This window comes from Cyprinus carpio, chromosome B4 (genome assembly GCF_018340385.1).
Source record: "Cyprinus carpio isolate SPL01 chromosome B4, ASM1834038v1, whole genome shotgun sequence".
NCBI lineage: Eukaryota > Metazoa > Chordata > Actinopteri > Cypriniformes > Cyprinidae > Cyprinus > Cyprinus carpio.
Window position 1 is genome coordinate 2717528 of NC_056600.1, and position 13719 is coordinate 2731246.

A 13719-nucleotide genomic window follows, 5' to 3' on the forward strand; every position below is an offset into this window, starting at 1 on the left:
GCAGCTTTGTTTTCAGTGTCATCTAAAGGGGAACGTAGGCGAGTATGTGTGATACGGGCTGGTTGGAGTCTGTATGTACATTCAGCATCTGTACAAGAGAACAAAAACAAAGTTTGATTTGCTATTTAATCAGCGATTAGTGAAAGCAGAGAGCGTGCGTGTGCGTGTGTGTGTAATTGGCCCCGGTGATCTGAACGGCTTCATTAGGCCTGTGTTACTCCTTTGAAGCCACAGACCGGTTCGGCGGAGGACTTGAAAGCAGTTTGTGCAGATACAGGACAAATCCAGCCGTGCAATTATCACAACACAAAAGACAGTCGTGCATTTCAGACCGGCCGAAATGAGCTCGCTAATGCACGTGTGCGCGATTCAAACCATCTCGACATGAAAGCTAGATCCAGCGGTACCTGTTTAACACAGCACCCTGCGTTGGGCTTAATTTCTCCAGCAAACACATCTCTCGCTCTCTCCAGCGGTTTACACCTACAGCGGTTCGCAGTGTCCTCCCATCAGCCGCGAGAAAGACAGCTCTGTAATTACTGTCTCATCCTAAAAAAGAAACGCAGAGCCTATAAACGGTGAGGAAGATGCTAATTTTGGACTTTGAACTGAAAACACTGGTCAGCACGTCACATGCATGCATGTTTATGTGCATGCAAACTATGCAATCAGCCAAAAAAAACTACTGCTACTAATTTAATGCTGGTTAATGCAACAAAAAAGTACCACTAGGAAACATGAAAGGTTTTTCTGGAAGGAGAACATGAACTCCAGCCTCCACATCCTGGTCAAAAATCCTTCTCAATAGTGTGCCAGCAGGATTTTAACCAACTGCAAACTTGCATTGAATATAATTTGGTGTAAAATGCCCAATTCTGTCATCATTTACTGACACTCATGTGGTTCCAAACCTGTATGATTTCTTCTGTGGAAGAACAAAGATGATGTTTTGAAAAAGCTTGTGTTTTGTCAATGGGATCCAATGTTGTTTGGATCCAAAGATCAGAGTATAATTGATGTCTCATCTGCTCCCCAAGACAAAATTTATTTTACGAAAATACAGTAAAAACAGTAAAATTGTGAAATATTATTATAATTTCAAATATCTGTTTTCTATGTAAATATATTGTAAAATGCAATTTATTCCTGTGATCAAAGCTGAATTTTCAGCAACATTACTCCAGTCTTCAGTGTCACATCATTCTAATTCATTACATTTTAAATTGTAACATTTAACTAAATGAATCTTTACTGTACTTTTGATCCAATAAATGCAGTCTTGGAGAGCAGAAGAGACTTTCAGCCAGTTTCATCTCATTATGGTGCAAAAATGGCTAGTTAATATTGTTTACAAAGCCATTTTGCTTCATCATCATCACCATCAACTCAAGGCTTGTTCTCAAAAGATCATGTTTCATTACTGTAATCGCACACGGACACTAACATCCCACAAGGACGCCCACAGCCTCAACACACGCGAAACTCGACGAGACAATCAGCGCTCGCTGACTGATCTACAGAAATGACTGACAGCAAAGTTTAAGCTACAAGACACCAGCTGCCAGCATCAGCATTCAGATCATCCGTGCCCACATAAACACACTCGTTCTGTATGACCGTGTTATTCTTCCAGCGTGTGAATCATCACCACACAATGTCATACACACTCGTTTCAAATGACGCCAGAGGAAAGGAGCAGACGCGCACGGCACGCGCAGGGTTCGCACTCGACTGGATTCCTGAAATCAAATCGCCGCTCTGAATGAACACGGGCGGCCGATGAGCGATAAGGTCGCCATGGAAACGGTCTCGGCACAGCCTCCTCAGACGTGTGCCAGTGTTAACCTCTTAAGTGGCAACGGCACGCGTGGCATCAAAACACACACATACACACATCAAGATGATCACAGCGTCAAACCGTCCGCTGCATAAACAGATGGATGAAACCAGGCTGAAGGCATCATGGGAGCACAATGATGCAAACTAGGAGCTGCATGGTGAATTCTGGGAAATGTGTGCAGGTTAATAACATACGTGTTATAAGAACTGTAAGGGTGGTTTCCCTACAGTGGTTCAGGCTGTAGGATTGCCGAAGGACTAAAGAAACGTTATCAGCATGATGGTATAAAACTGTACATTTCTAGTCTATTACCACCCACTGCCACTTATACCAACGACGGAAATAAGCGCAGTTACAATAGCTAAATATGTGGGAGAGCGTTGCTATTAAGTGACTATATTGTATTGCAATAGGTAGCACTTCAAATTTAATATTGAATCAAGATTAGTTAGCTCATAATTAATAATTGAAATGGTTTAATAACAATATTTTGTTATGGTTACACTTGAATTGGTTACAAAATAGATGAAGGGTAGTAAAATATATAGTTAAATGTACCTAACATGTATGTAAAATATTACCTGAGAGAGAAAGAGAGGGGGGAAGATGGAAAGAGGGAGAAAAAAGAGGGAGAGAGGGCAGAGGGCAGAGCCCTGAGAAGAGAGCTCCAGCAAAGAAAAGCCAGCAGAGAGAAAGAGCCAGAGCAACATTTAGTCTTCTTTTATCCCTTCCTTGACCATGTGACTGAAACCCAAATGTGAGACATTCAAACTGACCAATCAGCAGAATACAGCTTCACCCACTGTGCAAAAGGTGTGACAATTAGCAGACCCCCGATGTATAAACATGTTGGCCTACAGGCCTTGATCGATATCAGCAATTCTGTGCCTTCAGGAATGCCAAATGGCCCTTTTGTTACTCAAGATAGTTTGGGACAGGAAAACAGAAGTGTTTGATAATTTTTGACCCTACAGAACATTGCAAGAACCATAATCTGGGAGTCTGTTTGTGCCAAGGTCACAGTTTCTACTCATTTAAAATGAAGTTAGCATACTCTTTGTTTAGTGAAACAATTAATTATTGATTAGATCAACAACCCCCCCCCCCCCCGTTTGGTCCACCTCTGCAGGTAAAAACTATTCAAAATCAACCAACATTGGACCAGTTAACCCAATTCTGATGTGTGCATTCACTGACCACAGACCAGCTTGCCATCACTTGTTCACCAGTGGATCCTCTGCAGTAAATGGGTGCCGAGTCCAAACAGCTTATAAAAACATCACAATAATCCACACCACTCCAGAACATCAGTTAACATCTTAAGACAAAAGCTGCAAATTTATGAAAAACAGATCTATTATTAATGTTTTCAAATGATCGCTTGCCAAAACCTGATAATAATACACTTAATAACACTTCCTCCAGTGGAAAAGTCCATCTCCTGCTGTCTCTCATCAAAATCCAGCAACATTTGTTTAAAACTTTTTTGTAAACGGTGTTCGATCTGTGCAGATTTCTTTCCTGACTTCAGATGAGACAACTTTTTCACTGGAGAAAGCTATATGGAGGATTTGCATTTTAGCCAGAAGTAACTGATGTACTGGAGTGGTGTGGATTATTGTGATGTTTTTATCAGCTGTTTGGACTCTCATTCTGACGGCACCCATTCACTGTAGAGGATCCATTGGAGAACAAATGATGGAATGCTATTTCTCCAAAGCTGATGAAAAACAAACTCATCTACATCTTGAATGACCTGAGGGTGAGGACAATATCAGCAAATGTTCATTTTTGGGTGAACTACTCCTCTAATGTGAAGACCAGTCTCTCTTTGGAGTAAACTGCCCTTCTTTTTCTAAATAAAACTAGCAAAGATGTATCAAAAATGACTAACAACAAAAACCAGAACTTTAAACTAAAACACACTAGTGATAGATTTCTATCTCACTGGCCTGCATATAATCAGAGCAAAATTACTCCGAAACCAAATCAGCACAAAGAAAAAGGTCTTTAAAATTTTATATGGCTGATCTCTGCAGTACATCTGAATTTGCCTGCAACAGTCTCAATAATTAATATTTTTCTTTTCCACTGATGTTAACAGCCTCCTCCAACCAATCATTTAATTAAAAACACTTCAAATGGCGACTAATGCAAAATAACCTCCATTACGCTTCCTCTGAGTTGTGTCACATAAGTGTGGGAGGGCTGCGATTCATTTCTCTCCCTCGATCAGGCCAAATTTAACCAAGGCTGCTTTCACAGAGGATAAAATTGCCTTTACTGGAGAAGTTTACCGTTCTGGACAACTGTTACCAATGCATATCTTTAGATGAAAAACACTCATGCATGCGGTCTTGTGATGTGTTTGCCAAGTCTGTCATGATTTGATCTTAATGTGACATGCCTCTCCAATACATATCTAACCATTACGCACTGGTTTAGATGCATGCTCAAGAACTTAGTAACACTCACATTTCATCAAGTTTTAACATTTTGATAAGACTCTCTCTCATCTCTACACCAACAAGTCTCCAACACGTTAACTAGCATGCACGGAAATTTAAATACGAAACAGACTTGTCTACGCGCATGCATGAGTTTTTAGGTCTCATCACACATCACCATCACTATCACTAACATGAACATAAATACAAAAAAGAACTTGTCTACGCGCATGCATGAGTTTTTAGATGAGACTCTCTCATCACACGTCTCCATCACGTTTACTAGCATGCACAGGAATTTAAATACGAAACAGGCTTGTCTACGCGCATGCATGAGTTTTGGCGTTTTTTGGAAACGCGCTGGTTTAGATGCATGCACAAGCACTTAGTAACACTAACATTTCATCAAGTTTTATCGCATTTCACTAGTATGCACGGGAACTTAAACACAAAACAGACTTGTCTGCACGCATGCATGAGTTTTGGCGTTGTTTGGAAGCGTAAGCGCCTAAAGGAACCACGCGTAACCGTTTGGCGACTCCGCGCTGCGCTCTTACCCGAGCGGCTCTGGAGGAGTAGGGGTCCTCGAACAGGTTCCAGATGACCGGCTGCCACTTTCTCCACCTGCTGCCGGTACCGTCCGCGGACACCACGTCCTCGATGCCCAGCCGCTTGCCGTACTCGTCGTCCTCGTCATTGTCCACGTTCATCTCGAACACCTCCAGCGCCTCCTCGGCATCCCGGTGCTGTCGGTAGGTCATCCAGCAGCACGGCTCCACGTCCGTCTCATCGATGCCCCAGAAGGACAGCTCCTCCTCGAACAGCGGTCCGCACACATCCGCCGGGCAGTGCAGCTTACCGGTCCGGTAATAGTTGAGCACGTAGGCGAAGACGCCTGGGTGCCGGTCGAAGAAATACTCGTTGCTGCGCGCGTTGTACTCGATGAAGCCCGGGACTTGTTGCAGCTGGTCCAGAACCGACTTGAGGTCCGACTCGGAGGCGAGCAGGGCCAGACGCGTGCCCGGCAGGGTCTTCAACGTGGTCCGGTAGGTTTCGTGCCTCGTACCCCCGACGTTGAGGATCACCCTCTCGTGCTCGTCGAACTTGCCCATCTCTCAGAGTGAGACATGACGCGAGGGGAGTAACGTTACTCTACGGTGCTGCTGTGGCGAGGCTGGAGTACTCCAATAGTTCACGAACAGCCTCATTGAAGTGAAGGATCGAACCGAGCGCTTCGTTTTATTCGCGGCGAGCGAGACAAACCGAGCCCGCGCGGACAGGTGAAAGAAAGCAGCAGCTCTTCCTTCTATCGACCCATCATCACCACCTGCGGCTCGCGCTTCGGAGCAACAAGAGCACGCGCTCTCTTCTCTCTCGCTCTCGCTCTCTCTCTCAAAGACACACCCTTCTCATCAGTGGCATTCGACATCAATATATTCATACAAAATGATGTCATATGCAGGGTTGGGCAAAGATACATCAAAATGTATTTTAAAATAAAATACCAAATACCTTAATTTTAAGTGTATCAAAATAAACTACAAAATACAGCAGCCACACCATGTATCAAAATACACTGCTGTGAAATTTCTTCGCAAACCTTCCATCAACTGCCATATTTGATCTATCCCTTCACCATTACACTTTGTGAATATTTGATATGTTAACTGGTTGCATGTCCCTGTGATCTCCCAGATGAAGGTTAGTTTTAAAGTAACAAACAGTTTAATGTTTAATAGTTTGCGCAGGACTCAATTATATCCTAATTTAACTTGGTGTTTAGTAACTCAATGACAAACAAGTCATTCATAAGAAGACAACTGATGGCACCTATGTATTCAAAGCAACTAGTTTCTAACTAATTAAATTTGATTGTTAATCATAAATATAATTATATATTATGTGTCAGGCAGTCATTCATGCAATGGAATGCAAAATCATGATCCTACTTAATAGCTACTTTAAAATATGGTATTCAGCAATCAAATATTTACTTATCAATCATTAGACACCTATTGGGAAGTTGAAATTCTAAAATGTTTGTTTTCAAGTCAACTATTATTAAATGATCAATGTTTTGATTTTAAATATAGCCATCAGAAAGTAGCAACAGAACTTGTCAAGGAGTATTAACCCAACTCCAACCACTGAATCTATGGAGAGCCACAGACGTAGACACATTCACATTAATAGTGTAGTAACATGTCTGCGCAAACTACTGAGCAAGCACCAATCAGAGGCCGCGTTTTCATGATGTCATCATGTAGACTAAAAGTATTATAAAACTACAAAAATACAAAACACTAAAGTATTTTGATACAAAATATGAAGCCTTTTACATCAACCCTATCAAATACAAATGATAAAATCCTATTTTATATATGTTATTTTAAATACTGCTCATCCCTGGTCATATGATGGGTGGGTCACAAAAACTCAATCAAGTTAATTTTTACCACATTTTCCTTTTTTTTCGTCCACAGACTGATTTATTTGAATGAAATCCATTTTATAAAATGTATTCGTTTATTATTAATAAAGTCATTTTATTCACACAAATGAATTCTGTAATAAGTTCTTTTTGGGGATTGGGTAGTAGAACAATCCCAACAATATGCTAATGAAACTTTGGTTCTTATTTTAGGCTCATTCACAAATTATTTCCTACATTTGTGTTAATTCATGACTAAAATTATATCAGCCGGACCCAGCATGATACATTGCATAGCGTTAAAATAAATAGTTAAGGGCTGGGGGGGTGGGGGGGGGGCTACTTAGACACATTAGTGATGAATAACTTCCAATTATTAATGATTCATTCATGATATATGATTGTTAATATTTTATGGTTTTAACATTTTTGAAATCACCAATAGGACTTTTTTGGTATTGTGAAATTACTGTTTGCCCAAAAACAGGCAGCATAAGCCTAAATCAAGGAAAACAGACATTTAATGTATAAATTAATAATCATTCTTATTTAACTAGTAAAGCCCACACAAATTAATCTGAGAAGTGAAAAAACAATTGGACATGTCTGTATAAATGACAGACGTGCTGTTCTACTGACCTACAGGTGCTGGTCATATAATTAGAATATCATCAAAAAGTTGATTGATTTCACTAATTCCATTCAAAAAGTGAAACTTGTATATTATATTCATTCATTACACAAATACTGATATTTCAAATGTTTATTTCTTTGATGATTATAACTGACAACGAAGGAAAATCCCAAATTCAGCATCTCAGAAAATTTGAATATTAATTAAGACCAATACAAAGAAAGGATTCTTAGAAATCTTGGCCTACTGAAAAGTATGAACATGAAAAGTATGAGCATGTACAGCACTCAATACTTAGTTGTGGCTCCTTTTGCCTAAATTACTGTAGCAATGCGGCGTGGCATGGAGTCGATCAGTCTGTGGCACTGCTCAGGTGTTATGAGAGCCCAGGTTGCTCTGATAGTGCCCTTCAGCTCTTCTGCATTGTTGGGGTCTGGCATATCGCATCTTCCTCTTCACAATACTCCACAGATTTTCTATGGGGTTAAGGTCAGGCGAGCTTGCTGGCCAATTAAGAACAGGGATACCATGGTCCTTAAACCAGGTACTGGTAGCTTTGGCACTGTGTGCAGGTGCCAAGTCCTAATGGAAAATGAGATCTGGATCTCCATAGAGTTGGTCAGCAGCAGGAAGCATGAAGTGCTCTAAAACTTCCTGGTATACGCTGTGTTGACCTTGGACCACAGAAAACACAGTGGACCAACACCAGCAGATGACATGGCACTCCAAACCATTACTGACTGTGGAAACTTTACACTGGACCTCAAGCAACATAGATTGTGTGCCTCTCCTCTCTTCCTCCAGACTCTGGGACCCTGATTTCCAAAGGAAATGCAAAATTTACTTTCATCAGAGAACGTAACTTTGGACCACTCAGCAGCAGTCCAGTCCTTTTTGTCTTTAGCCCTGGCAAGACACTTCTGACACTGTCTGTTGTTCAAGAGTGGCTTGACACAAGGAATGTGACAGCTGAAACCCATGTCTTGCATACGTCTGTGTGTAGTGGTTCTTGAAGCACTGACTCCAGCTGCAGTCCACTCTTTGTGAATCTCCCCCACATTTTTGAATGGGTTTTGTTTCACAATCCCTATTGCGGTTATCCCTATTGCTTGTACACTTTTTTTTTCCACCACATCTTTTCCTTCTCTTCGCCTCTGTATTAATGTGCTTGGACACAGAGCTCTGTGAACAGCCAGCATCTTTTGCAATGACCTTTTGTGTCATTGCAAATTGCAGATTGTCAAATGTAAGTGTAAATGTCTAAGCCGCTCTTTACGTTATCTTTGCGGATGAATCTACAACCCCACTGCACAATAACTAATTTTACCCAAATCTGAAGGTCAAATTGATTGCGAAACGGCAAAATTAAAAAGGAAAAACACCACTGAGCTGTTGATTCAAATAAATGATTCTAATGAACAGATTATTTTAGTGAATCAAATACATTCAACCATTACATTCAGAACAAATTACTATTTTGAGCAATTACTTTTAAAGAGTCATTAAAAAAAAAAAAAAAAAAAAAAAAAGATATTCACAAAGTGAGTTCGCCCAAGCTACAGTTCCATCACTGAATTAACTTGCTGAATCAAAGCATTCACTGAATTAACACCAAGCTATGCTCAATGATGGAATATTTTCATAAATATTTGACTAAAATACACACCTGACAAAGAAAGGATAATCTTTATGTAAACCAACCTATTTATTCAACAAGGAGCACAGTGTCCACCTTATTTTTAACGCGATTATAATAATGGAGGCGTTCACTTGTAACATGAATGAGCGAGACTTCCGGTGTCATTCGCTTTCAGTTATTTTTAGCCGTACAAAACATTTGTTATGCTGTTGATATTGTAAATAGGCATTTCTTATCCATTATATTTTAATGTATAGTCCTAATTATATTCAATCTGGTTTGTAGTGCAAATAGTTTTATGCATTGATTCTTCTATACCGGCGTATCAAGCTTGCATTTGGTTGCTAAATAATGTGGATAAAAAGGATAGTGTATGGGCAATGTATATACTAAGAGGAAACTGGATGCAATCAAAGTGAGTATTAATGCAGAGTAGAAACATCCCATTTAGAGGAGGATGGTGTTTTCTAAACTCTGCAAAACAGGGTTTGGTTTATTTAGGGCAGAGAGCGAATCACCGCTGGACTGAACCTAACAGAGTGATTCATTACGTCTGACTCACATGAGCTCATTACAGTATCCAGGGGTCTTTCCCACAAAAACACAAACCAGCCACTGATTCGCTCACAACCGGTGCTGTAGCCTAGCAGTTAAAGACCTGAAAGGTTGCAGGTTCAAATCCCAAAGGAAATGATTCATGAGCATATAATGATTCATGTTAAGTTTGCACTTATGTCCCATTAATGTTGTTAGCTAAATGACAAACTATTGACTAAATTATTACAATAAATACATGTTACTTCTAGATCTTTTGGCCTCAGCCTCAGCTATTTCTCATCTTTTGCTTTCTGAGAATACGTTCACACCGTGTCAAAGATTCACCTGTGTTAAAACCCGAGGAAAAACCCAGTCCAAAAATAGCAGCACTGTCACATTCAGTGCTGCAGCTCTGAAGATGAAGAAACACATTTGCATGTCTAAAGACACATGCGGCGCACATGCATTCCCACACACCAGCGTCTTAATCCTGTTTGCAAAAACGAAATTAAAAATAGCAGCAAGACTGGAACTGACATTCATAATTCATAAAGCCACAGAGAAGCTGCTACAGCCACTCAGATGAGTCTTAACTACGTTTTATCCCACATTTCTGTGCAACTTCCGAATACAACAAGTCATAGTCTTCAAAGCTTGATGTGTTGTCCTCCGGAGCTAAAAATAACATGTCGATACTCATGCAACACATCAAAAATCTTGGAACTGGGAAGTGAACCTATAATAAACAGAAAACTTGATACATTACATTAGCATTCCATCACTTGCTCAAGTGAACTATATAACAGAAAACTTGAGTACATTACATTAGCACCACCTTGCTCACTCAGATGTGAAATGGGTGCCGTCAGAGTGAGAGTCCAAACAGCTAATAAAAACATCACAATACTCAACAAGTAATCCACATCACTCCAGTCCATCAGTTAAAGTCTTATGAAGCCAAAACATCCATAAAAAAAAAAAACAAACCAAAAACAATTAAATCCAAAACATCAAAAAAGCAAAAACTCAATCCATAAAAAAAAAAGCTTCATGCTTCCTCCAGTAGTTCTCTAGTGTGAATTAGAAGAGAAGTCTGCACAGATCAAGCACCGTTTACAACCCAAAACAGTTAAAAAATAATCATGTGGTTGGATTTTGATGTGAGAGACAACATGGACTTTTTCCACTGGAGGAAGTGATAGGGACTCATATTTTAGACAGAAGCAATGGTCTGAAGTTAAAATCATCTTATAAAAACTATATTGCATTTATTGCCGTTAACTAACATACACACTAACCCCACAAAGTCTTGAGACACTTAAGTCACACTTAAAAAGTCTGAATTTCACTGCACCAGATACAGATTATCAAATTAAATAAGAGGCATCTGCAAACAAATGATTTTAGACCTTTTCTCAAAATAGCTTCGCTTTCCTGAACCACTCTTTACATGATATTGTGAAGAGGTCACTTGACATACTTGCACCTAACTATAAACTGTACACATGACGGTAATTAATGGTTCTCATTGGTGTGGATTATTGTGAGTTTTGTATCTAGCCTGTTTGACTCTCCTTCTGAAGGCACCCATTCACTGCATGAGGATCCTGGTGAACAGTGATCAAAGATACATTTCTCCAAATCTGATCAAGAAGTAACAAACATCTACATCTTGGAGTTTCTAAATGAGATGGTGAATAAAAAACGGATGCAGTGTATGGGCACTGTATTTATACTAAGCTGGAACTGAATGCACTCAAAGAGAGGATTAATGCAGATAGCTTCACGAACCTAACAGAGTGGCTTCATTACCGTCTGACGCCCATGAGCTCATTACAGTCCAGGTTGTCTTAGGGGAAACAACAAAAGATTACATTAGAAAGCAACCAAAACAGGGAAACTCTCTCGAACGGCATCTCCACCCAACACTACCAAGATAGGGAACCCAGTTGTCTTCTGGGCAGGAGACGGCGGGCAACGGCAGCGCGGCCAATACCTGTGTAGCTTTGCAACCTAGGCAGCTCCTCCCCACGCCCGAACCACCTCAACCGACGAATCTCCACATTACCGACACGCTCCCTCAGACCTCCTCACTTTTAGCATGCGCCACTTCCACAGTGCCCTCCATTAACACTGCCAGAGCAAAGAGAGGGAGGGTAGAGAAGAAAGGAAACCTGCACCACAAAAACAAACCTCAGGACAATAAAGACAGATAGACAAATCATTCAGTCCAGAGCAGTAGACACCCTCCCACCCTTAACTACAAACCCGATTCGTAGACGTCAAAACGCAGCCATGCACGTTTTCAACAGCAGCGAACTATCGTTTAAACCCGGGAACAACGACATCGGCCTTAAATCTTCTCCTGTTGTTTTTAGGTTGTCTAAATTAAACTCTTGTGCAAGGAAATGCCGCTTTCATGAGGCGTTGTGTCGTCGTAATTAGACCATACGAGCCTATATCTCAGAGGGTAAGTTTGGTACACTTAGTGAATCGACCGACTTAGTATACTGTGAATAGCCAGATACAATGAGCCGTAGAGCTATGGGTGTCTATAATTCTTTTGACAAAAGACACCGTTTGAACTCTCATTCGGTTTCAAACGCTACATGTTACTCGCCTTCCCAGCATCATCTAGCTTGTATCCTGTCCCCCGCCCCGTCACCATTGCGACTCGCATCCACCTGCAAGCTACTGATTTCGGAGTCCTGGAGAACTGGAAGCCATTGCTAACAACGTTTTCAGCTGAGCAAACAAGCGGTTGTCACAAGTGTCTGCATGCTTCCAACAAATTTACTTTCCGTGCTCAGCACCTCAGTAAAGGTAGCAATCTTCAGAGGCAAAAACTTCCGACAAGAAACCTCGTTAGTACCCGTGCATTTCCCCAAGGATACGCAGCAAATACTGTTTATGCATAGGTGAGGGAACTGGCTTTCTAAATCTTAGCCTGAGAGTCTTCAAACCTGACTTGAACGAATTTACCAAGGGTAAGGTCACTACCTTCGCCCTTAGCAATTCACATTTACTCAGATTAAGTGTCAAAATGATGACTTTAAAGCTCCATAACTGCCACGGCGCACAAAGGAATTCTCCCCTGTCACGACTATATATCACCACGATCGTCTAAATAGACTTCGCAGTTTGCACAACAACAAGATTCATCAACCTTTGGAAAAGGTGCATTGCGCATCCCGAAAGCCATGACCGTGGTACTGCAGGAATGCGTCGGTTGTAACAACAGGCAGAAACTTCAAGAAGCGCGCTCGCTGTGTTAACGGCACCTGCCAATACCAAAAGTACGAGTTTAGTTGACATAGTACGTGCTACCCACACGATCTACACAATTCCCGCCATCCTAGTGAGCGTGGCAAAGAATCAGCCTTAGTAACGCCCTCATATCACTCTGCGAAAATCGTGCAAGAATCGAAACTCGCCATCGACTTTGGCGTAGACAGTGTGACTCCATGGACTCCTGACTAGGTTACCAGCAAACCTTTACTCACTAAATACTTGACTGTCAATCCGCGTTGACGTGTTGTGGGGGTGGGATTTACCACTCGATATGTGTTGTGTTGGAAATCGTCGTACTCTGACCCACTTCAATATCATGCATTAACATATTTTGTCTGCGAGCATCAACCAACCTACCTAGAATTGACTTGTTAATCAGGATTTCAATAACATCAGTCCCCCGCCTGATTCTTACATAAATATCGAAAAAGGTAGAATGGCAAGGTGCTTAAGATAGAAGAATTTCAAAAACTCCCACAAGATGGGGGGGCTTGAAAAAAAAAAAAAAAAAAAAAATACTTTTGCCATTCACCTCACCTGTCTCTAGTGCATTGAGATATGGTTCAACACACATTCGTAGTAGTCACAAATTGCAGCAGAAGGGTTGCCCTTCAGTCACATCGCTGGCAACATATGCTTTAACAATCCACATGGCAAACTATTGCTCCGTCGATCCTGGGAGTAGAACTGGCATAGTTAGTAGCGCAGTTTTTTCTCGATTTCTTATATGGCCATGGCAAAACGATGCATCATGGGGTACAGGGAGGGAACAGAAAGGGCAACGCAAAGATTCACCCTGCCTGAAAGTCACGAACAACACTTCTGTTCTATCAATGGTCCTACACTTGTTTTCATCTTAATTTGACTCTCAGCAAGATAGCAACCTTCCCAAACCCCATT

At 41.0% G+C, this 13719-nt stretch overlaps 1 protein-coding gene across 4 annotated transcripts in view; it reads right to left on the reverse strand.

Moving 5' to 3' along the window:
- The window catches only part of kcnc2 (potassium voltage-gated channel, Shaw-related subfamily, member 2), a 59649-nt gene extending 53958 nt beyond the window's left edge, over positions 1–5691 (reverse strand). For 3 of the 4 annotated variants that reach the window (XM_042721603.1, XM_042721605.1, XM_042721606.1), the window contains exon 1: positions 4845–5690. In XM_042721603.1, coding sequence (XP_042577537.1) covers positions 4845–5399 — 555 coding nt within the window. In that variant the 5' untranslated portion in view covers positions 5400–5690. Of the gene's footprint in view, positions 1–4844 lie in introns of all 4 variants that reach the window. The other variant, XM_042721604.1, reaches the window with a different exon arrangement.
- Between the last annotated feature and the right edge of the window lie 8028 nt (positions 5692–13719).